The 26,119-nt window shown below is 50.0% G+C and overlaps 1 protein-coding gene across 1 annotated transcript in view; it reads left to right on the top strand.

Moving 5' to 3' along the window:
* Positions 1–26,119, top strand: part of LOC149438509 (protein hinderin-like) — a gene marked incomplete at its 3' end in the record, with an annotated part of 179,485 nt that overhangs the window by 113,819 nt on the left and 39,547 nt on the right. Inside the window, exons 4-5 of the mRNA XM_089659772.1 lie at positions 9,846–10,435; positions 22,047–22,136. Of these exons, the coding sequence (XP_089515898.1) occupies positions 9,846–10,435; positions 22,047–22,136 (680 nt within the window). The remainder of the gene's footprint in view (positions 1–9,845; positions 10,436–22,046; positions 22,137–26,119) is intronic.

Genomic DNA, 26,119 nt, shown 5'->3' with positions numbered 1-26,119 from the left:
CAGCCCGTGTTAGCTGCCTGCTCACCTCTCTGTTGCCTGTCCAGGCCGTAACCTCTTACCTGCTGAAGGCCTGTACCAGAGATGAGACGATTTCTCTGACTTGGCTACCAGTGCTGTGACTTTGTTGACATATTCCATACAGTATATAGGGGTCTGAAAGACAATACTGTAGCCCCGACTCCTAAGAGGCTAAAATCGGCTGTAGATGCCTTGTTTTTTCGGTTGGAGGGCTGATCGAAAAAAAGCAACACGTGTGAGATGGGTGGAAGCATCCTCCCTGCTGTGCCATTGTATCCTGATGGCAGGACTCCTCCGCTGTCAGAATACAGTGATCAATGGCTGCAGCCAGCTGATCGAAAAGCATTTTACAACAGTTCCATTCAACAGAAGTCAATGGTTCGATTTAGACTTCTGTTGAGTGGGAATGGCCACAATTGGATTGAAGTTCAGCCACTCCTTGCAAACCCAGACTCATTTCAGTTCATCTATGGGCAGCTTTACATGTGTTCATTTCATTCCTGTGCCTTATTCCATTTTTTTTTTTAAAGGCCATCACTTTGCCCTTTAGGACCTCGTTTAGGCTCCATCTGCGATCCACTTACTCAGCAGGGGATCTGTCCGCTGAGCAGGCGATGACAGGTCCGTGCCCGCTCTCCTCTGGTGGTCGGATGTAAGCAGACCACCTGTACATTTACACTCAACTGCCATCCGATCAGCTCAGACGGAAAAGAACAGGTCATCTGTTTTTGACTTATCAGATTGGATGTAGGCGAGTGTAAACGGATATAAGTCCGTTTACACCCGCTGCTCCATAGAGAATGGAGGGTCCAGTTGGGTCTGCCTGAAAAATGGGCAGGTGGACTCGATCGGACCATATGTGTGAAAAAGGCCTTACACAGACCGGTGAGAGGCTGTGGTTAAGCTACATTTTTTCTGACCTGCGAGATGCAAGATAACATGGCCAGAGGCTATAGGCTATATTGCTACACACTGCCCGGAACGAGGTAAAATTCAACAGGTCGCGTTCACGAGCCAGTAACACCGCAAAACTTAACCCATTCAAAAGCCTCCATTCCAACGCTGCTGCATTGCAGATCTTTTTTTTGAGAGGAATCAAATACAACCTCAGGTATGGGACCTCAGGTATGGGGGAGCATGTCACATAGTTCATCTGGCTGAAAAAAAAACAAAAGTCCATCCAGTTCAACCATTACATTTTTTTTTTTTAAATGGAACGGCTACTTTCATTGCTGTGGCAAAATGATGGAATAGTCATAACGTGGTGAAATTAAAGCAGCTCTAAACTCAGCAAAAATGTAAAGTATATGTCTAAAGACATTTAATTACATAGTTACATAGTCTGGCTGAAAAAAGACAAAAAGTCCATCCAGTTCAACCAATAAAAAAAAAGTTATAATCCTACACCCACAGTTGATCCAGAGGAAGGCAAAAAACCCAGCAAAGCATGATCCAATTTGCTCCTGCAGGGGAAAGCATTCCTTCCTGATCCCCCGAGAGGCAAACGGATATTCCCTGGATCAGCTTTACCTATAAATGTTATATCCAGTTATATTCTGTGTATCCAAGAAACAATCCAGGACTTTCCTACAGCAATTCACTGAGCTGGCCACAACCAACTCTTGAGGGAGTCTATTCCACATTTTCACAGCTCTCACTGTGAAGAAACCTTTCCACGTTTGGAGATTCCTTTATTTTCCTCCAGACGTAAAGTGTGCCCCCTTGTCCTCTGTGATGACCTCAGGGGGGATAACTACACCGAGTTCACTATATGAACCACTGATGTATTTATACATGGAGATCATATCCCCCCCTTATGTATTATACATGGAGATCATATCCCCCCCTTATGTATTATACATGGAGATCATGTCCCCCCCTTATGTATTATACATGGAGATCATATCCCCCCTTATGTATTATACATGGAGATCATATCCCCCCCTTATGTATTATACATGGAGATCATATCCCCCCCTTATGTATTATACATGGTGATCATATCCCCCCTTATGTATTATACATGGAGATCATATCCCCCTTTATGTGTTATACATGGTGATCATATCCCCCTTATGTATTATACATGGAGATCATATCCCCCCTTATGTATTATACATGGTGATCATATCCCCCCTTATGTATTATACATGGTGATCATATCCCCCCTTATGTATTATACATGGAGATCATATCCCCCTTATGTATTATACATGGAGATCATATCCCCCTTATGTATTATACATGGAGATCATATCCCCCCTTATGTATTATACATGGAGATCATATCCCCCCTTATGTATTATACATGGTGATCATATCCCCCCTTATGTATTATACATGGAGATCATATCCCCTTTATGTATTATACATGGAGATCATATCCCCCCTTATGTATTATATATGGTGATCATATCCCCCTTATGTATTATACATGGAGATCATATCCCCCCTTATGTATTATACATGGTGATCATATCCCCCCCTTATGTATTATACATGGTGATCATGTCCCCCCTTATGTATTATACATGGAGATCATATCCCCCCTTATGTATTATACATGGAGATCATATCCCCCCCTTATGTATTATACATGGTGATCATGTCCCCCCTTATGTATTATACATGGAGATCATATCCCCCCTTATGTATTATACATGGAGATCATATCCCCCTTATGTATTATACATGGAGATCATATCCCCCCTTATGTATTTTACATGGTGATCATATCCCCCCTTATGTATTATACATGGAGATCATATCCCCCCTTATGTATTATACATGGTGATCATATCCCCCCTTATGTATTATACATGGTGATCATATCCCCCCTTATGTATTATACATGGTGATCATATCCCCCCCTTATGTATTATACATGGAGATCATATCCCCCCCTTATGTATTATACATGGAGATCATATCCCCCTTATGTATTATACATGGTGATCATATCCCCCTTATGTATTATACATGGAGATCATATCCCCCCCTTATGTATTATACATGGAGATCATATCCCCCTTATGTATTATACATGGTGATCATATCCCCCTTATGTATTATACATGGAGATCATATCCCCCTTTATGTGTTATACATGGTGATCATATCCCCCTTATGTATTATACATGGAGATCATATCCCCCCTTATGTATTATACATGGAGATCATATCCCCCCCTTATGTATTATACATGGTGATCATATCCCCCCTTATGTATTATACATGGAGATCATATCCCCCCTTATGTATTATACATGGAGATCATATCCCCCCTTATGTATTATACATGGTGATCATATCCCCCCTTATGTATTATACATGGAGATCATATCCCTCCTTATGTATTATACATGGAGATCATATCCCCCCTTATGTATTATACATGGAGATCATATCCCCCCTTATGTATTATACATGGTGATCATATCCCCCCTTATGTATTATACATGGAGATCATATCCCCCCTTATGTATTATACATGGAGATCATATCCCCCCTTATGTATTATACATGGAGATCATATCCCCCTTATGTATTATACATGGTGATCATATCCCCCCTTATGTATTATACATGGAGATCATATCCCCCCCCTTATGTATTATACATGGAGCTCATATCCCCCCCCTTATGTATTATACATGGAGCTCATATCCCCCCCCTTATGTATTATACATGGTGATCATGTCCCCCCTTATGTATTATACATGGAGATCATATCCCCCCTTATGTATTATACATGGAGATCATATCCCCCCCTTATGTATTATACATGGTGATCATATCCCCCCTTATGTATTATACATGGAGATCATATCCCCCCTTATGTATTATACATGGAGATCATATCCCCCCCTTATGTATTATACATGGAGATCATATCCCCCTTATGTATTATACATGGTGATCATATCCCCCTTATGTATTATACATGGAGATCATACCCCCCCTTATGTATTATACATGGAGATCATACCCCCCCTTATGTATTATACATGGAGATCATATCCCCCTTATGTATTATACATGGTGATCATATCCCCCTTATGTATTATACATGGAGATCATATCCCCCTTATGTATTATACATGGTGATCATATCCCCCCTTATGTATTATACATGGAGATCATATCCCCCCTTATGTATTATACATGGAGATCATATCCCCCCTTATGTATTATACATGGAGATCATATCCCCCTTATGTATTATACATGGTGATCATATCCCCCCTTATGTATTATACATGGAGATCATATCCCCCCCCTTATGTATTATACATGGAGATCATATCCCCCCCCCTTATGTATTATACATGGAGCTCATATCCCCCCCCTTATGTATTATACATGGAGCTCATATCCCCCCCCTTATGTATTATACATGGTGATCATGTCCCCCCTTATGTATTATACATGGAGATCATATCCCCCCTTATGTATTATACATGGAGATCATATCCCCCCCTTATGTATTATACATGGTGATCATGTCCCCCCTTATGTATTATACATGGAGATCATATCCCCCCTTATGTATTATACATGGAGATCATATCCCCCCTTATGTATTATACATGGAGATCATATCCCCCCCTTATGTATTATACATGGAGATCATATCCCCCTTATGTATTATACATGGAGATCATATCCCCCCTTATGTATTATACATGGAGATCATATCCCCCCTTATGTATTATACATGGAGATCATATCCCCCTTATGTATTATACATGGAGATCATATCCCCCCCCCTTATGTATTATACATGGAGCTCATATCCCCCCCCTTATGTATTATACATGGAGCTCATATCCCCCCCCTTATGTATTATACATGGTGATCATGTCCCCCCTTATGTATTATACATGGAGATCATATCACCCCTTATGTATTATACATGGAGATCATATCCCCCCCTTATGTATTATACATGGTGATCATGTCCCCCCTTATGTATTATACATGGAGATCATATCCCCCCTTATGTATTATACATGGAGATCATATCCCCCCTTATGTATTATACATGGAGATCATATCCCCCCCTTATGTATTATACATGGAGATCATATCCCCCTTATGTATTATACATGGAGATCATATCCCCCTTATGTATTATACATGGAGATCATATCCCCCCTTATGTATTATACATGGTGATCATATCCCCCCCCCCCTTATGTATTATACATGGAGCTCATATCCCCCCCCTTATGTATTATACATGGAGCTCATATCCCCCCCCCCCCCTTATGTATTATACATGGAGATCATATCCCCCCCCCCTTATGTATTATACATGGAGCTCATATCCCCCCCCCCTTATGTATTATACATGGAGCTCATATCCCCCCCCTTATGTATTATACATGGAGATCATATCCCCCCTTATTCTCTTTTTGTGAATTGGTGCCCAAAACTGAACTGCAAATTGCAGTGATTTATTTAATTTCCTCCATCCTGACAGTACCAGTGGTTGATGGAATAGAAAACGAAGGGGGGGGGGGGGTGCTGAGTCCTAAAATATAGAATAAAAAATGGGTACCTTAAAGTTGATAATTCCATATTAGGAGGGTACACTGTAAGATTAAATGTGAGTGGACACCTCATACCTACATGAGCTAGTTGGACATCACCTTCTAAAACAATAAGCATTGATAGCACCTGTACTCATTTGAAAGGGTGTCCTCATACTTTTGGGCATATAGTCGTTGTAATAGGTTTCTATATATGTTTGGCCATATACACTATATTTCCAAAAGTATTGGGCCGCCAACCTTTCCACGCACATGAACTTTAATGGCCCCCCAGTCTTGGTCCGTAAGGTTCAATATTGAGTTGGCCCCGCCCTTTGCAGCTATAACAGCTTCAACTCTTCTGGGAAGGCCGTCCACAAGGTTTAGGAGGGTGTCTATGGGAAGGTTGGACCATTCTTCCAGAAGCACATTTGTCAGGTCAGGCACTGATGTCGGGGGAGGAGGCCTGGCTCGCAGTCTCCGCTCTAATTCATCCCAAAGGTGTTGTATCGGGTTGAGGTCAGGACTCTCAAGTTCTGGCTTGGATGCAGCTGCTCGGCCATGGAAACCCATTCCATGAAACTCTCTACACACTATTCAAATCTGAAGGCCACACCAAGTTTGGAGGTCTTTAGCTATTGACTCTGCAGACAGTTGGCGATTTCTGCACACTGTGCGCTTCAGCATGCGCTGCCCCCGCTCTGTCATGTGACGTGGCCTACCACTTGGTGGCTGAGTTGCTGTTGTTCCCAGTTGCTTCTACTTTTATAATCCCACTAACAGTTGAGCGTGGAATATTTAGTAGCCAGGAAATGTCACGGATGGACTTATTGCACAGGTGACCACCTATCAGGGGACCACGCTTGGAGTCGCTGAGCTCCTGAAAGCGATCATTCTTTCACCAATGTTTGTAGAAGCAGTCTGCATGCCTAGCTGCTTGATTTGATTGATTCTGTGGCCATGGAGGCGATTGGAACACCTAAATCCAATAATTTGGAGGGTCTTCCCAATACATTTGGCAATATGGTGTATATGGCGTTGGGTATTTGGTGTAGATATAGGCTCAGCGTGCCTCCCAATCCCAGCTCCTCACAACAGCCTAGCATCCTCCTGATGTTGCTGAAACTGAAATTCAGAGCAATTTCATCTTCTTTGCAGGTGTGCCAATATAAAGTTTACATGCAAAAACTATTCTACTCATTTCCTCTCTCCCCCCCCCCCCCCTTCCTTTGTTTGGCGCCTCTTCTTTAAGAAACTCGCTGGTAATAACCTTAATCATTTTATTCGGATACGGGGAGCAGGAGCCGCGCATGGCTCCCGAAGGGGCGCCTAAGAACTTATTAAAACATTGCAAGTGTTTTCCTTCTCGCTGTCTGTTCCAGAGGCAGCCTCGGAGCCTAAGGCTGAGCGCGGCAAACCCCCAGGGCACATTAGCTTTAACTTGTTTACTGCACTGATATCTATATGTTAAACGACAGGAGAGTTCAGCTTATTGAATAATTTAAAATTCTGCTCTAATTGGTGTCGTATGACCTGGAAAAGGCCACGGATGACGCCCCGGGCACGCTGCAAAATGCTCATGAATAATTCACAGCCGAGATCATTCGTTTTTGCCGGCGTGTCTTGTTAAAGGCAGAAGTTTGCCCGTAATAAAGGATAATTCAACACCTGTAAGTCTTTAGTTGTGAAACTCCAAGGTAATCTACCTTGATGATCTTCCCGAGAAAGGCGCCAACTTGTTCTTCATAATGGCACAGAGGAGATTGTCGGCCATTTATACGGAGCGGGCCGTTGGCACGCTTTGCCGCGCAGCTGTTAGCAGCAAAATGTATTAATCTTGAGGATCTGGCCTCCATAGATCGATCTAAATGTACCCTGCAACTTGGCCATAGCAGTGTCGGGACCTTCCTGGGACATAACCCAAAAAGAAGACACTGTCTGATCTTCACTGCTCTGTAGTAGTCACCTGGAAAGTTTTTGTGGTCTTGTGTTGCTGTTCGCCCTGCAGTTTTCTTTGCTTTTCCTTTTCCGTGGCTTGACAAAGCAGTGCCTGCTGTTGCGGTACGTGGGGAGCAGCAGTGCCATTCAACCTTTCACGTGTGCACACGTTGGCAGCAGGCTGTAGCTTCTCAGGCTACGGACAATGGCGATGTTTGCAAGTGGTTGGTGCCCAATCTCCGTGTAACAATGAAGGGATAATTCACAGGTTATGCGTCTTTGGTGTACAGCAGAAGTGCTCTAAAATTATTTCATGTAAAAAAACAGAGTAGTATTGAAAAACGATGTCATCTGTTTTATTTAAAGTTGAGTTCCAAGAATTCAGCTCTTTTGTAAAAAAGTGAAGACACACTATGAGTTAAGTCTTAGGAGGTGCAGGACATCATCTGGGCTTCTCTTGTTTTTACATCTGACCTTTTTATTGCACTCCTGGGTGATGGCTATAACTGGGAGCCTGACGCTGATGCTTCCTATCTCTACAACATTGAAGTCTGTGCATCTGCTATGCCTGCCCAATCACAGAAGCCTTTGTATTAGGTCAGTGGTTCTCAACCTTCCTAATGCTGCAAACCTTTAATACAGTTCCTCATGTTGTGGTGACCCCCAACCATAAAATTATTTACCCAGTAATTATAATTCATAGTGTTGTTTTACCTCCAATGCTGCTGCTTTCAACACAGTAGCTGCTTTCAACGCAGTAGCTGCTTTCAACGCAGTAGCTGCTTTGAAGGCAGTAGCTGCTTTCAACGCAGTAGCTGCTTTGAAGGCAGTAGCTGCTTTGAAGGCAGTAGCTGCTTTGAAGGCAGTAGCTGCTTTGAAGGCAGTAGCTGCTTTGAAGGCAGTAGCTGCTTTGAAGGCAGTAGCTGCTTTGAAGGCAGTAGCTGCTTTGAAGGCAGTAGCTGCTTTGAAGGCAGTAGCTGCTTTGAAGGCAGTAGCTGCTTTGAAGGCAGTAGCTGCTTTTAACGCAGTAGCTGCTTTCTACACAGCAGCTGCTCTTTACACATCGGAAATATGTGTTTTCCGATGATCTTAGGCGAACCCTGTGAAAGGGTCGTTTGACCCCCAAAGGGGTTGAGAACCACTGTATTAGGTGAACCCATTCACCAAATACAAAGGCTTCTCTGAATGGGCAGCACAGGGGAGGGGCGGGTGCAGCTGCTCTGTGTGCCTCTGTCTCCAATCTCACATCCCCAAATGTCAGTGTATGCTCTGGCAAACTCATATACCTATCAGATATAAATAATAGCGATATGTTTAGGAGATACCATGCACCTCCTTGGACTTAACATGTCTGCACTTTTTATAGAGTGCCTGAATTCCTGGAATTCTGCTTTAAAGATGAACTCCAGAAAAAAACAAACGCAGCTCTGTAATCACAAATACAAGCAAGCACTGTAAATACCTGAATGTGATTTGGTATCAGCCTCTTGCCGTCTTTGTATGCAGAGCTCAGACTGGGGAAGGGACAAGCAGCACTGGGAGCCTGTCAGTTTTGCTGCAGTGCTCATGTGCTGGTAAGGAACATGCTCATAGGAAAGTGCACAGAGATGGGCCTCATCAGTCTTCTGCTTCTTTAAATGTGTTGCTACAGCCTGGAGGAAGGACAAGATCTGTAAGGTCTAATTTACACTTGTGGTCAGGGGGAGGTTTGATCAAAATGGGCGACTGAGCCTTAGTTTTACCCTTCTCGTCCACCTTAAGCTACAAAGGTCGTGCTGGGATGTTACAATACTTTGCTTTTCAGCTATGCCAAAGATACCCCCTGTTGTGGTTTGGGGATGATACCCTTACCAAATACAACCCATTCAAGTGAATGGGGCTGTGCCAAAACTGCCTTGCAGCTGTGTGCAATGCATCTGGTTGCTGCACGGTGGTGCAGGCTTTTACAAGGTTAAATATGGAGGTAAGGAGGCAACACATTCCTTCCCATCCGCCTCTCAAACAACCTTTGATAATCATTCCCCTGCAGATCGCTTTTCAGCAGGCAATGCACGTGTAAACGAGTCCTAAGTGTTGGAAGCAGCAGATTCAAATCAGGTCTCCTGCCCTGTCAGACATGGCGGAGCTGTATAAATCTCAGGACTGGATAGGCAAAACTATAAATCCTTTGCAAGGCTAGATAGCCCCCTTATGTGTTTCAACTGTGTATTTAGTTTGCCTTGGAGTTCAGCCTTCATTTGGTATTGGGTGTTCAGGTTTTCACTAAGGAACGGCGGGTAGGTTCGAGAAAGTGCTGTTAGAATTTTGCGTGGGTGCGTGTTTTTTAACTATTTTTCTTTCTTTTCTTTTTAAAAGGTGCCAAAAATTCAACAGCAGCCAACAGCAAATGAACTGAATGGGTCTTACCTCGCTCCATGCCATAAACAGAACCCTGAATTGGAAAGCTTGTGTTCCATTCCGGCACGTCCCTTCTGTAGAACTGACCCCAAATCTGGATGTGGTTTCCATTGCCACTCAGACAGGTACCCTTTGGACAGTTGTGTACAGAGGAAATGCTGCTGCTCCGATATGCCAGACGTACACCATCCAGATGTGACCCGTGGCCAGCGTTGCAGCAGTGCCATAGATCAGCCACTATCTCATTGCTGCTTGCACCAGCCGGCGCACGGCTCCCGTGGGAAAGGTCCACCAGAATGTTCACTCCCAAGACATCCGGAAGATTGCTCCTTTTCTAGTCACTCCACCACATCCGCCTTAAGTAATGGGGTTGCCACACGAGCAAAGGTGTCGGCGATGTCCGAGCAGAGGAAACATGAATTAATGCTGCAGAAGATGGAACTTGAGGTGGAGAAAGAGCGGCTGCAGCACTTGCTGGAGGAACACGAAGCCAAACTGCTTGAGAAGCAGCAGGAACTACTACAGACCAAGCTGGAGGAGTCCAAAAGGTGACATTTTAGTGATTTTTCTTCACAAACAATGTAGAGGTTGGAATGAGTAGCTCAACCTCTGTGTTTCTTTATGATACAAAGTTAAGCAAGGCTATAACTTCACAACAGGATATAGAAACTTATAAAATGGAATTAAAATAGAGGGATGGGCAGCTATATGGCAGCTGAGGTTCAATGTAGGAAGATGTAAAGTAATGCACTTGGTAGCTAAAAATATGAATGCAAATTGTTCAGTAGGAAGAGACTGTGACGGGATTGACATTGGGTGGGGGGCCCATGGAACACAGCCCCCTTAGGAGAGGTGGGGAGACCCCTGTCTCAGCTCCCCATATCCCTATTATGTGTAAGTCACCCTGTGCCTGTTAGGGGTACAGGGTGGAATGTCCTGATATTGTGTAGACATATATAGATGGGGTATGGGGGTTGTTCATTGTTTAATGCCATGTGGTTGTCCCATTGTTCTATTGTGTGTCTTGCTTGGGAGCAAACTATTATGGGATGTATGTGTTTGTGTGGCTTGGTGGGGGGTGTCTGCTGATGTCTCTTGTTGCTAGATTTGGTTTGCCCCGCCCTGTGTCCATATGCGGGGGGGGGGGGGGTTGTTCCCTTGAATATCTTGTGTCTGTGTTAAAATAGAGCAGTCTTATTTCCTGGTTTTACTTTGAGTGGTGTCCGTGGATCTGTGTTCGGACAGGGAAGCGGGAGTCGTAAATAAACGGAGATATCCAAGTGTAGTCGGGGTCCTGTTCCGTTACAGAGACCTTCTGAGGGAATCTGGGATGGAAAAGGTTCCGACTCCTGTAGTAGGGCTGCAGTCTCAGGCCATCTCCAGTATTAGGGCTGCAGTCTCAGGACGACACCAGTAGTAGAGCTGCCGTCTCGGGCCGACTCCTGTAGTAGAGCTGCCGTCTCGGGCCGACTCCTGTTGTAGGGCTGCATTCTCGGGCCGTGTCCTGTAGTAGGGCTGCAGTCTCGGGCCGTCTCCTGTAGTAGGGCTGCAGTCTCGGGCCGACTCCTGTTGTAGGGCTGCAGTCTCGGGCCGACTCCTGTAGTAGGGCTGCAGTCTCGGGCCGACTCCTTTAGTAGGGCTGCAGTCTCGGGCCGACTCCTTTAGTAGGGCTGCAGTCTCGGGCCGACTCCTGTAGTAGGGCTGCAGTCTCGGGCCGTCTCCTGTATTAGGGCTGCAGTCTCGGGCCGACCCCTGTAGTAGGGCTGCCGTCTCGGGCCGACCCCTGTAGTAGGGCTGCAGTCTCGGGCCGGCTCCTGTAGTAGGGCTGCAGTCTCGGGCCGGCTCCTGTAGTAGGGCTGCAGTCTCGGGCCGGCTCCTGTAGTAGGGCTGCAGTCTCGGGCCGGCTTCTGTAGTAGGGCTGCAGTCTCGGGCCGGCTCCTGTAGTAGGGCTGCCGTCTCGGGCCGACTCCTGTAGTAGGTCTGCCGTCTCGGGCCGTCTCCTGTAGCAGGGCTGCCGTCTCGGGCCGTCTCCTGTAGCAGGGCTGCCGTCTCGGGCCGTCTCCTGTAGTAGGGCTGCCGTCTCGGGCCGTCTCCTGTAGTAGGGCTGCCGTCTCGGGCCGTCTCCTGTAGTAGGGCTGCCGTCTCGGGCCGTCTCCTGTAGTAGGGCTGCCGTCTCGGGCCGTCTCCTGTAGTAGGGCTGCCGTCTCGGGCCGTCTCCTGTAGTAGGGCTGCCGTCTCGGGCCGTCTCCTGTAGTAGGGCTGCCGTCTCGGGCCGTCTCCTGTAGTAGGGCTGCCGTCTCGGGCCGTCTCCTGTAGTAGGGCTGCCGTCTCGGGCCGTCTCCTGTAGTAGGGCTGCCGTCTCGGGCCGTCTCCTGTAGTAGGGCTGCCGTCTCGGGCCGTCTCCTGTAGTAGGGCTGCCGTCTCGGGCCGTCTCCTGTAGTAGGGCTGCCGTCTCGGGCCGTCTCCTGTAGTAGGGCTGCCGTCTCGGGCCGTCTCCTGTAGTAGGGCTGCCGTCTCGGGCCAACTCCTGTATTAGGGCTGCTGTCTCGTTCCGTTTCCTGTAGTAGGTCTGCAGTGGCTCGGTGCCCGCTGTCGAGCTTGGTGACCCGGTGCCCCCTGTCCTGCCAGATGACTCTGTGCCCGCTGTCGAGCTTGGTGACCCGGTGCCCGCTGTCCTGCCAGATGACTCGGTGCCCGCTGTCCTGCCAGATGACTTGGTGCCCGCTGTCCTGCTAGATGACTCGGTGCCCGCTGTCGTGCCAGATGACTCGGTGCCCGCTGTCGTGCCAGATGACTCGGTGCCCGCTGTCGTGCCAGATGACTCGGTGCCCGCTGTCTTGCCAGATGACTCGGTGCCCGCTGTCGTGCCAGATGACTTGGTGCCCGCTGTCGTGCCAGATGACTTGGTGCCCGCTGTCGAGCTTGGTGACTCGGTGCCCGCTGTCGAGCTTGGTGACTCGGTGCCCGCTGTCGAGCTTGGTGACTCGGTGCCCGCTGTCGAGCTTGGTGACTCGGTGCCCGCTGTCGAGCTTGGTGACTCGGTGTCCGCTGTCGAGCCAGGTGACTCGGTGCCCGCTGTCGTGCTAGATGGCCCGGTGCCCGCTGTTGTGCTAGATGGCCCGGTGCCTGCTGCCCCGCCTGATGGGCCGGTGCCTGCTGCCCCGCCTGATGGGCCGGTGCCCGCTGCCCCGCCTGATGGGCCGGTGCCCGCTGCCCCGCCTGATGGGCCGGTGCCCGCTGCCCCGCCTGATGGGCCGGTGCCCGCTGCCCCGCCTGATGGGCCGGTGCCCGCTGCCCCGCCTGATGGGCCGGTGCCCGCTGCCCCGCCTGATGGGCCGGTGCCCGCTGCCCCGCCTGATGTGCCTCTGTCCGCTGCCCAGCCTGATGTGCCTCTGTCCGCTGCCCAGCCTGATGTGCCTCTGTCCGCTGCCCAGCCTGATGTGCCTCTGTCCGCTGCCCAGCCTGATGTGCCTCTGTCCGCTGCCCAGCCTGATGTGCCTCTGTCCGCTGCCCAGCCTGATGTGCCAATCCCCGATGTCCAGCTAAACTGGCCAATAACTGATTCCCAGCCTGCTCCTGGAGATCCTGTGTCCAGTAACCTGCCTTCCTGGGTTCTCCTACACAAGGAGAAGTCTACCAGCAGGAAACCCAGCCAGCCGGTTGACTCCGGCAGTAGGATATCCAGCCAGTTACCTGACCCGGGCGGTGGAACATTAGTCCACTAAGGACTGTTTGGAGCGTCCTGAGGCCGCTCCTTGAGGGGGGGGTACTGTCAGGAATGAACTCACCATTAGTGGTGGGACTCATCTGCCGTGTGGGCTGCAGTACCAGGGCTGGCCAGCGGGTGCTCTCAGCAACCAGAAGCGCACTCCTGCAATCAGCCATCACCTGAGGCTGATTGCAGGAGGTGTATTTAAGGAATGGCCAGACCTGCAGTCAGTGCCTTGGTGTATGTTTCCCATGAGCCCCTGTACCTGCATTCTGTCTGCTTCCGGCCTGATCCTGACTCTGCTTTGATCCTGACTCTGAACGAACTCCGCCTGTCCTGACCTCGGCAATTCCTGACCACACTTCCGCTCGCTCCTGGTACCCTGTTTGCCCGTGTGCTACCGACCCGGCCTGCCCGACTACGTTCGATTTATATATATGGTTATCTGTTGGAGGTTTGGTTGTTTGCACTGTGTTATGTTTACCTTGCACTGCGTTTGTGTTGTTTAGTCTTTTAATAAATTGTATTGTTTATACTATACCTGAAGCCTGCATTTCCCTGTGTCAGTCCACACACCTCTGGTCATACCCGGAGCCCTGACAAGGGCTGCCGTCTCTTGTAGTAGGGCTGCCGTCTCGGGCCGCCTCCTGTAGTAGGGCTGCCGTCTCGGGCCGCCTCCTGTAGTAGGGCTGCCGTCTCGGGCCGCCTCCTGTAGTAGGGCTGCCGTCTCGGGCCGACTCCTGTAGTAGGGCTGCCGTCTCGGGCCGACTCCTGTAGTAGGGCTGCCGTCTCGGGCCGACTCCTGTAGTAGGGCTGCCGTCTCGGGCCGACTCCTGTAGTAGGGCTGCCGTCTCGGGCCGTCTCCTGTAGTAGGGCTGCCGTCTCGGGCCGTCTCCTGTAGTAGGGCTGCCGTCTCGGGCCGTCTCCTGTAGTAGGGCTGCCGTCTCGGGCCGTCTCCTGTAGTAGGGCTGCCGTCTCGGGCCGTCTCCTGTAGTAGGGCTGCCGTCTCGGGCCGTCTCCTGTTTTAGGGCTGCCGTCTCGGGCCGTCTCCTGTAGTAGGGCTGCCTTCTCGGGCCGTCTCCTGTAGTAGGGCTGCCGTCTCGGGCCGTCTCCTGTAGTAGGGCTGCCGTCTCGGGCCGTCTCCTGTAGTAGGGCTGCCGTCTCGGGCCGACTCCTGTAGTAGGGCTGCCGTCTCGGGCCGACTTTTGTAGTAGGGCTGCCGTCTCGGGCCGACTCCTGTAGTAGGGCTGCCGTCTCGGGCCGACTCCTGTAGTAGGGCTGCCGTCTCGGGCCGACTCCTGTAGTAGGGCTGCCGTCTCGGGCCGACTCCTGTAGTAGGGCTGCCGTCTCGGGCCGTCTCCTGTAGTAGGGCTGCCGTCTCGGGCCGTCTCCTGTAGTAGGGCTGCCGTCTCGGGCCGTCTCCTGTAGTAGGGCTGCCGTCTCGGGCCGTCTCCTGTAGTAGGGCTGCCGTCTCGGGCAGTCTCCTGTAGTAGGGCTGCCGTCTCGGGCAGTCTCCTGTAGTAGGGCTGCCGTCTCGGGCAGTCTCCTGTAGTAGGGCTGCCGTCTCGGGCAGTCTCCTGTAGTAGGGCTGCCGTCTCGGGCAGTCTCCTGTAGTAGGGCTGCCGTCTCGGGCAGTCTCCTGTAGTAGGGCTGCCGTCTCGGGCAGTCTCCTGTAGAAGGGCTGCCGTCTCGGGCAGTCTCCTGTAGTAGGGCTGCAGTCTCCTGTAGTAGGGCTGCCATCTCGGGCAGTCTCCTGTGGTAGAGCTGCCGTCTCGGGCAGTCTCCTGTGGTAGGGCTGCTGTCTCCTGTAGTAGGGCTGCCGTCTCGGGCAGTCTCCTGTAGAAGGGCTGCCGTCTCGGGCAGTCTCCTGTAGTAGGGCTGCCGTCTCGGGCAGTCTCCTGTAGTAGGGCTGCAGTCTCCTGTAGTAGGGCTGCCATCTCGGGCAGTCTCCTGTGGTAGAGCTGCTGTCTCGGGCAGTCTCCTGTGGTAGGGCTGCCGTCTCGGGCAGTCTCCTGTGGTAGGGCTGCTGTCTCCTGTAGTAGGGCTGCTGTCTCGGGCAGTCTCCTGTAGTAGGGTTGCAGTCTCCTGTAGTAGGGCTGCCGTCTCGGGCAGTCTCCTGTAGTAGGGCTGCAGTCTCCTGTAGTAAGGCTGCCGTCTCGGGCAGTCTCCTGTAGTAGGGCTGCCGTCTCGGGCAGTCTCCTGTAGTAGGGCTGCCGTCTCGGGCCGTCTCCTGTAGTAGGGCTGCAGTCTTTGACTGCTTTCTCTAGCTTTACATTCGCTAAATATTATATGTGTCCCTCTGGTGATGTCAGGGGATGCACGTGTTCAACCCTCTTTGACGTTCAATTTTCTCCTGTACCCCATGGAGCCGTGGTAGGAAGAGTTCCCCCTCTCACTCACGTGAATGAAGCTGCTCTGCAAGTGCCCCACAAACACGTGCAATTCACAAAGTTGCGGTTCGCTAGTGCGGGGTAGAGCAGGTGACGAAAAGCTACGCCTCCTTACCACCTGTCAAATGTTCTCTAAAGAGCAGTTTAAATTGCTGTTCAGAGGCCAAAGTATGTGAGGTGTTGGTTTCCCCTCTGAAGATGTGCGTGGCACGAAAAGCTTAAGGAGGAGCCAACACACCGTGACGTCACGCCGCCGGAGCCACGTGCAGGTCCGGCAGCCATCTTTTACATCGGGTCAGTGCTGCGTTAACTCTGCATTACTGTGTACCCTTTTTACCTGGAATAATAGTTTTCTTAATTACTACACTATGGGCACTTCTTTTGTGGCTCTTTCTTGGAGCCTACAGATGATCCTCACCTAACCAGCACCCAGAGGGGGGAAGACCTGTAACCAGGCTGAGCACCCATTCATCCCAAAGGTGACCTCTGGATGAGCAGATTTCCACTTAAATCCCAAGATTTACTGCTGTGCTGTCCCACACCCTGAAGGAAGTTCACCAGACGCCTGACATACCCCGCCTCCCTAAGTGGTCCATGGTGGATATATTTATATGCGCATATCCCATGCGCTTCTGGTGAGTGCGCAATTTTACCGTTCCTTCCAAGCGCAAGCATTTGAATTCTGCTACAGTGGGGATCATTCATCAATACTGATTATATGAACTTTTATTATCTTATTATTTTATTAGTTATTTTATTAGCGCTGCACTTTTATTTATACAGTTTTATCGAGGTTTATATGGTTACCTTCAGTTCTACAGCTCCTACACCAAGAGCGCTCACTTTGTCTTACCCCTTACATGTGAGGATACATGTGAACGGTGCTGTGATTAGATTCACTTTGCAGATTTGCTGAAACATTCATTACACCCTTGTAATGAGGAAACAAAAACACTTCAATTCCCTCTGTTATACTTTCTTCGGAGCGTTTGTGAGGATGGTCTGGATTACGTGATTGGTATATTTCATCACGCAGTGGTTTATGAATGGCGAGGCGCAGCTGCCCCCCTTAAGCCGTAATGAAGCACAGACTGTGACTGCGATCACGGCACGCGGCTCTATAGACTGGAGAATGATGGATCGGTGTGGAATCTGCCCGGTGACAGCGGCTCACATTTATGTGGAATTATCACCAAAGGGCAGGGTGAGAAGTTACCGGATAATGTGTCTCCGCTCAGGAGGCGGCTTCTGTGATGGAGAGTAATAATGTGATCGCACTGCGCGCTCGCTGCCGGATCATCAAGCCTTCGAGCTCATGTACTAGCACGTCGTCGGTGTGTTGAGCCTCTCTCATGGACAGGTAGGATAGCGTGCGGTCAGGGCAGTGACCGCATCTTTAACCCCTTCCAGGTGGTAGGAGCTGACACTTTTAAAGGTTTGTAACGCTGAAGTCGTTGCATGGGCTTGGCAGTCAGGCGATCGCTGTGATTGGCTGTCGGTGATCATGGGATTGGCAGCCTTCACCGTCTCGCGATGGTGATAGCTCCCCACATGGACAGCTCGGTGTTAAAAGTGGTCGTAAAACTAGAAGGCTTTTTATCTTTAATTCATTCAAGGGAGAGAAAAAAAACAAGCTTTCTGTGGTCTGCTTTCTTCTCGGCCCCCCCTTATACTTTCCTGTCTAAACCACCCCCCCCCCCTCCACATCTCGATCCAGTGATGTGCGTGAGAGCAGCGTCTCTCTCTGCTCTCTCTCCTCATTGGCTCAGACACAGCGGTGGGAGACATTGATATCTGCTGCTGTCAATCACAGCCAGTGAGGAGGGAGCGGGGCCGGGCCAACGAGGAGGGAGCGGGGCCGAGCCAACGAGGAGGGAGCGGGGCCGAGCCAACGAGGAGGGAGCGGGGCCGAGCCAACGAGGAGGGAGCGGGGCCGAGCCAACGAGGAGGGAGCGGGGCCGAGGCGGCGAGGAGGGAGCGGGGCCGAGGCGGCGAGGAGGGAGCGGGGCCGAGCCAACGAGGAGGGAGCGGGGCCGAGGCAGCGAGGAGGGAGCGGGGCCGAGCCACGCTCTGTGTGTCTTATGAACACACAGAGAAGGACTCTGGAGGCACATACGAGCAAGCGGCTTGCTCTGGGGACACTCAGAAATGGAGAGGAGCCAGAAAAGCGTCTCTCTCTGCTCTCTCTCCTCATTGGCTCAGACACAGCAGTGGGAGACATTGGCACCTGCTGCTGTCCATCACAGCCAGCGAGGAGGGAGGGGGGCCGAGCCAGGGAGGGGGGCCAAGCCAAGTGGGGAGGGAGGGGGACCGAGCCAAGTGAGGAGGGAGGGGGACCGAGCCAAGTGAGGAGGGAGGGGGACCGAGCCAAGTGAGGAGGGAGGGGGACCGAGCCAAGTGAGGAGGGAGGGGGACCGAGCCAAGTGAGGAGGGAGGGGGACCGAGCCAAGTGAGGAGGGAGGGGGACCGAGCCAAGTGAGGAGGAAGCGGGGCCGAGCCAAGTGAGGAGGAAGCGGGGCCGAGCCAAGTGAGGAGGAAGCGGGGCCGAGCCAAGTGAGGAGGGAGGGGGGCCGAGCCAAGTGAGGAGGAAGCGGGGCCGAGCCAAGTGAGGAGGAAGCGGGGCCGAGCCAAGTGAGGAGGAAGCGGGGCCGAGCCAAGTGAGGAGGGAGCGGGGCCGAGGCAGCGAGGAGAGAGCGGGGCCGAGCCACGCTCTGTGTGTCTTATGGACACACAGAGCAGGACTCTGGAGGCACATACGAGCAAGCGGCTTGCTCTGGGGACACTCAGAAATGGAAAGGAGCCAGGAAAGTGTCTCTCTGTTCTCTCTCTCCTCATTGGCTCAGACACAGCAGTGGGAGACATTGGCACCTGCTGCTGTCAGTCACAGCCAGTGAGGAGGGAGCGGGGCCGAGGGAGCGGGGCCGAGGCAGCGAGGAGGGAGCGGGGCCGAGGCAGCGAGGAGGCAGCGAGGAGGGAGCGGGGCCGAGGCAGCGAGGAGGGAGCGGGGCCGAGGCAGCGAGGAGGGAGCGGGGCCGAGGCAGCGAGGAGGCAGCGGGGCTGAGCCACGCTCTGTGTGTCTTATGGACACATAGAGATGGACTCGGGAGACACACACAAACAAGCTGCTTGTTATAGGGACACTCAGAAATGGAGGGGAGCCAGGAAAGCCGTTGGGGGACCCCAGAAGAGGAGGATCAGGGCTGCTCTATACAAGACCCCTACACAGAGCAGGTAAGTGTAACCTGTTTCTTATTTTAAATACAAATTGTTGGTTTACAGTCCCCTCTGCTGCCACATATATGCCTGCGACGATGTAAAAGAACTGCCGGCCCACTCACTACTCCTGCTGCTCTGTCCCTCTGTTGAAGCCTTGGAGTCCAAACCCAGTGTAAGGAGGCACCACGTTGCAGCATACGTGAGGTAAAGCTCAGTGCTGGATAGACTCAAAATAAAGTTGTCTCCTAGGAGCAGTTAAATCAAAATGCACCAGAGGCTGCAACACACACCTTCAGTCTGGAGCTGTCCCTTTTTTCTACAGGGTGTGTTTTGTTTTTGTTTTTTTTTGTTTTTTAAGTTGAGTGATACCCAGTGGAAGACTAAGGCAAGCCGTAGATTATGCCATTTTCTTTCCTTCCACCATGGGTTGAACAAAAAAAGCTTGATTTCACCATCAACACAGTCAGTGTTGATGGGGGGAACCCTCCCACAGCGTTTTTGTGGGAACCGCCTGATATTGCAGGCCATAAACCAGTCGAAAGCCACGCGTTCTGTTGATCCAAAAATGAAAATGGCTCCTACGATTGTGTCGTCATTTCGTTCGTTTTTCTACAAAAAAAAAAAAAAAATCCAGCATGTTGGATCAGGCACATTCGATTGCGGTAGAAAACTTCTACAATGGATTTAACTGTTTGCTTGAAGTTCCGATTTTAAATCTAACTACACATTGACTATGAATTATGCATCTCTACTTATCTCTGCAACCTTTGATAAATGCCAGTATGATGGGATACCTTTACTAAAGGTCAGTGATATTTCAAGCAATATGCACTGAAGTCTCCCAGAGCGGCTCTACCGTGAACCAGCTGCTCCATCCACTCACCAGGGGGCACCGCTAGGAGACCTGCCGCCACGCCCCGGGACAGCATTCTATCCTGCAAACACGGAACGCAGGGACCATGGTCACTGCTGCTGTAATTATAAACTTCTCTCTGTAGGATTTTATTGAAAGTTGAAATCTGTGTGCATTTTAGTGGCGTATGCTGGCATAACCATAGTTGGCATTCCCATTTGTACCCCTTTGCTATATAGGGATTATCTTCAGGGCAAGACACGCGACCCTCTACCCCAATGCTCACTGAGTGCCCCTACCAGCCCCTGAGGAGTTTTCATAGGCACTGAGTGCCCCTACCAGCCCCTGGTGAGTTCTCATAGGCACTGAGCTCCCCTACCAGCCCCTGAGGAGTTCTCATAGGCACCGAGTGCCCCTGCCAGCCCCTGGTGAGTTCTCATAGGCACTGAGTGCCCCTACCAGCCCCTGGTGAGTTCTCATAGGCACTGAGCTCCCCTACCAGCCCCTGGTGAGTTCTCATAGGCACTGAGTGCCCCTACCAGCCCCTGGTGAGTTCTCATAGGCACTGTGTGCCCCTGCCAGCCCCTGGTGAGTTCTCATAGGCACTGAGTGCCCCTACCAGCCCCTGGTGAGTTCTCATAGGCACTGTGTGCCCCTACCAGCCCCTGGTGAGTTCTCATAGGCACTGAGTGCCCCTACCAGCCCCTGAGGAGTTCTCATAGGCACTGAGCGCCCCTCCCGGCCCCTGAGGAGTTCTCATAGGCACTGAGCGCCCCTACCGGCCCCTGAGGAGTTCTCATAGGCACTGAGCTCCCCTACCGGCCCCTGAGGAGTTCTCATAGGCACTGAGTGCCCCTACCGGCCCCTGAGGTGTTCTCATAGGCACTGAGCGCCCCTACCGGCCCCTGAGGAGTTCTCATAGGCACTGAGTGCCCCTACCGACCCCTGAGGAGTTCTCATAGGCACTGAGCGCCCCTACCGGCCCCTGAGGAGTTCTTCATAGGCACTGAGTGCCCCTACCGGCCCCTGAGGAGTTCTCATAGGCACTGAGCGCCCCTACCGGCCCCTGAGGAGTTCTCATAGGCACTGAGCGCCCCTACCGGCCCCTGAGGAGTTCTCATAGGCACTGAGTGCCCCTACTGGCCCCTGGTGAGTTCTCATAGGCACGGAGTGCCCCTCCCAGCCCCTGGTGAGTTCTCATAGGCACGGAGTGCCCCTCCCAGCCCCTGGTGAGTTCTCATAGGCACGGAGTGCCCCTCCCAGCCCTGGTGAGAGTTCTCATAGGCACTGAGTGCCCCTACCAGCCCCTGGTGAGTTCATAGGCACTGAGTGCCCCTACCAGCCCCTGAAGAGTTCTCATAGGAAAGAATTGTGGCAAATTCAGATCAGAGGATGCACAGGGGTCTTTTCTGACTAGCAATGGGGACAATGGGCACATTATTGTGCCTGCTCTTCAGCTGCAATTTTTAGTGGCAGACAGCTTGTTTCTTCAAAGATGGATCCGATTCTGAACCTTTTTTTTCTTTTCTTGTTTTTTTCTCTTTTGTTTTTTTTAGATTTTGTACCTCTGCGTTTTTAAAGTACGTAGTGATAAAGCCCAACCAAACTTTTTTTTTTGTTTAAATTAACTGATTACACTCTCATGTGCATCAAAACAAAAGGATGTCTTACAGATTTTCTTTGGAAAGCAGTAGAGAATCCTGTCCCCTGCCAGCATGCTGTGTAGAAGGACCATTGCTCTCTGTGCAACAGTGGTGGGGTTTCTGCAAAAGTCGGACACACTGCCTGTCCCTCAGCGCAAGGAGTCAGAAGCTTGAGCTTTTCTTGATTGTTGAGCTATATATCTGGCTCAGCGGGAAAGAGGGGGGGGGGGCACCTCTGCAGAGAGATCACTGCTTCTCCACAGACAATAAGATTCCTTTTCTGTAGCAGGGGACTTTTCTATTTTTTTTTTTTATCTTTAACTTTTCCTATTGTGTTTTCATTTCTAGAACTCCTTTGGTCATACAGACTAGAGAGGTTGCTATTACAACCACCCCTTCTCTAGGCGCTGTCCCCAAAAGCAACGGTTTTTTGTGCAGGTGAGTACATAGAGCCTTATTTTGTTTTTTTTTTAGTCATGTTTTTTTTTTATGTGTTGTCATCCATATTTTAAAATATATCTTCAATTTCATCTCTGACTGTCATGGGAACTCTGGTGTCCCTGAATGTGCCGTGACAGTGGAGCCCTGGTATGTGTGTACTGACCAAAGTCTGAAAGGCCACGCATCAGTTATAGGCCAGATGGTATTTATATGATATGCCTTGTATTTCAAGTTTTCCAAATTGCTGAAAAGAAAGGACTTATAATAAAAACTGGGAACACTTACGTTTTCTGCACCACCAGGACGATGCTCCACTGGATAGAAATCCTCCCCTGCAGTTTGCAGGGAAACTGGCACTTTCAGGAGCGCTGCTTAACCTCCTCGGCGGTCTGATTCTTTCCGATTTTTTTGTGCTGAAAGCGGTACCATTTTTTTGCATGGAAATATGTAGTTTTTTATTGTAGGCTGTAATTTTTAGGAATAACTCACTGAAATCTATCCGAAAAAGAGTCTATTAAACATCCCGGATATGATAAAACTTGAAACACGAAATCATAAATTATAATTTAATAAATAATCATAAAAAATAATAATATAATAAATTTAATTCAATAATATAATCAAACCAAAAACACTGAAATTTGAAATACAGAGGCAAATTCGCACATCGCTGAGCAAAGTCGCAGAATCGTTTTCAGTGTCTGATGAGGAATTTCCCCCACAAATCATTATCACTCAATTCTGCAAGTGGTTCTGATTTACTATCGCTGTTCTAAAACCGCTTTTGACGTAAAGGGACGCTTTTTGGCCGCCATGGACTTTTCTAAGTTTCCAGGCAGAAAGAACAGTCAAAATGCAGGCAGGGTGCCGGACAAAGCACTCGGGACAAAATGTATGTGAAATGCAGTGAAAAAGCAATGACAGCAAAAATGTCATTTTTTTTAAAATTTCAAATTTCCCGCCGGTTCCGCCGCCCGTACATTCCGACGTCACAGGGACCGGAACACGGAAGCCGGATGCCGGCATCGGCCGGAGGAGATGGCCGGGGACGCTGCAGGGGACCCATCGTGGGAGCGAAGGACAAGGTAAGTGCTGCAGGGACCCCCAGAGAACGCCGCATGGTAAGCCCGAGTGTAGCTTGGGGTTACCGCTTTTGTTATTGAAATTTTACCCCGAGCTACACTCAGGAATATCGCTAAGGAAGTTAAGGGCTCGTTCACATTTGACTGTTTTACCAACGCTTGCCAAACGTCCCTATAGCGTTTGGCAAGCGTTGGTCCGGCGTTTGCGGAGCAATTTTTAACGCTCTGCAAACGCCGCATGCACGGTTTAGTGGCGGTTGCTAGGCGTTTGCCGAGCATTAAAAACGCCCCACAAACGGCTATAATGAAGTTTAAATAGTGTTACCGCTTCGCAAACGCCGGCCGGGCATTTGCGCAGTGGCACCATAGACTAGAATAGGAGGCTTCAACGCCTCCTGACTCGTCCAGAGGCGTCCGTTTTGCCGCGACGCTAACACTCCCGTTAGAACAGCACTATGTGCTGCAATGTGCAGAATTGTCCGAGGCGTTTGGGAAGCGGTAAAAACACTTCCCAAACGCCTCTCTGCCGCCTGCACACAACGCTAGTGTGAACGTAGCCTTACTGGGTCCCTCAAAGCTCTTGCAGGCTCCAATCCCTGACCTCCATGTCCTTGCAGGGTAGATCAGTGACGTGGAAGTCAGCAGGAGGAACTGGAGAGGGCCGTAGTGGACCCAGGAGGCCAACATTACTGAAGGTTTGTTTTTCTCCTGACCTCCGATGAAAATTTGAACGCTGAGCAGAGTGCAGGCAGCAGGAAAGTTAGTGTAATTCCAGCTTCCACCTAACTAGCCTTAAACCTTTCCTCTCTTCCCTCCGAACACTTAAGCTAATGAACCCGTGTAAGAAAGAGAGATTTTTTTTACTTGCCTATGTTCAGCAGCTCCAGTCACATGAGCCCGCTCACCTGTGTCAACCAGAGCAGCTGCAGGGGAGAGGAGGGAGTGCAGAGAACAAATGGGCCATAAGAGCCTATGGGTGACTACACCAATCCAGGCTTTACTAGGCGTTGTCGAAGCCCACTCTCCCCTGCAGCCACCACTGGTTGACGGGATCATATGATCAGACAGGCCTTAAAATAGGAAAGCATATACGTCTTTCTTACACAGGTTAGCAGGGGGGAGGGGACAGTTTTAAGGCTAGACCCTGCATTCATGATCTGGTCTCCCGCAGTACATTAAACTGCAATTATATTCGTAAATATAAACAGCTAAATCCCTTTTCTCATCAGCAGTATAAAGCGGTCTTGTGACTTCTATCAGTGTCTGGCTGAGCACTGGTTAATCTTGTAGGAGGAGTTTTAGTTCTCTTCTGACTGTTCTATGAGGCTGCATGACCCCTGACCCTCTGCCTGGACAGTGCTGATTGGCCCTGTGCTGATCACATGCACCCTTCAAAAGAAAAAAACTAAAAAAAAAAACTCTAGCCCTACACACTAAATCGATAACATGCACCCTAACCCCCCCCCCCCCCAAAAAAAAAACACTCTCTAGCAATACTTAAAATGACGTACATCAACAAAATGAAGGCCAATGATTATTTATTTTTTTAAATTCACCTTTCATAACATTTTACATGCTTTATTCAGGGTATAACATGCTATGAAAGGACCTGCCCCCACTCCGCTGCTAGCGGGAGATCTATTGTTAGCTGTCAAAGTTTTAAAAAACATGGCCGTGTGGGGCTCCGCCCACCTGGCTGCGTCACTAATTCACAGTATTTTGTGAATTGGAAAACTACAGGTCCTGATAGCCATAGCAAAAGAAATGAGGAAGGGTTGTAGCAGCGCAAACACTGCAAAGTCCTGGGAAATGGTAGTATGGGGTGATGGTGGTATTAGTGGCTACTATGAAGAGCGTAGGATTCCGTGTGGCAATGAGGGCAAGGCTTCCAAATAAGCTGTAGCAACTTCTGTAGATGAGAAAGGAGAGAAGCGCCTCTAAGTGCAATAAGTCTTCTTATTCAAGTCTAAAAGTAGAAACACTCACATGTGTGAAGTAATCATAAGCTTAAATACCGTGGTTAACAATAGTGAACGGTGGGGTGGTAACCAGGGTGAAGAGCCGTCATCTCTCTGCGATGTGGGGAGGTCAGCTCTCGGCTGGAACAGCGTGGTGGCTGGAGGGGAACAGCGGTGAGGCCGGCCGGCGTGCACGTCCTCCCTCAGATCCGGATGGAACTCAGCAGCGGCGTGGCCGTGATGACGTCAGATCCCAGGGTGCACTGCGACGCGTTTCGGAGCATGCGCTGGCCGTGGAAGGCGGAAGTGTGCTCCTTTTTCAAGCAGCTTGTAAGATGACGGCTCTTCACCCGGGTTACCACCCCAGAGGCGCTTCTCTCCTTTTCTCCCTTAGCCTTAGCGGCTGTTAGCTTGTAGTTCTCAATGAACTACCACAGCGCTCTGAAGTTGGCGACTTCTGTGCACTTCAGCATGCACTGACCCCGCTCTGTCATGTGACGTGGCCTACTACTTGGTGGCTGAGTTGCTGTTGTTCCCAGTTGCTTCTACTTTGTTATAATCCCACTAACAGTTGAGCGTGGAATATTTAGTAGCCAGGAAATGTCACGGATGGACTTATTGCACAGGTGGCCACCTATCACGGGACCACGCTTGGAGTCACTGAGCTCCTGAGAGCGACCCATTCTTTCACCAATGTTTGTAGAAGCCGTCTGCATGCCTAGGTGCTTGATTGTATACACCTGTGTCCATGGAGGGGATTGGAACACCTGAATCACATGATTTGGAGGGCGGGGACAATACTTTCGGCAATATAGTGTGCGTGTGTTTGCATATATGTATGTGTTTATATATATATATGTATATATGTATATGTGTGTATATATATATATATATATATATATATATATATATATATATATATATATATATATTATTTTAC

Source organism: Staurois parvus, unplaced genomic scaffold (genome assembly GCF_062004578.1).
Source record: "Staurois parvus isolate SC_StPar_1 unplaced genomic scaffold, SC_StPar_1.0 ptg001186l, whole genome shotgun sequence".
Taxonomy (NCBI): Eukaryota; Metazoa; Chordata; class Amphibia; order Anura; family Ranidae; genus Staurois; species Staurois parvus.
This window is presented reverse-complemented; position numbering and strand designations above follow the sequence as displayed.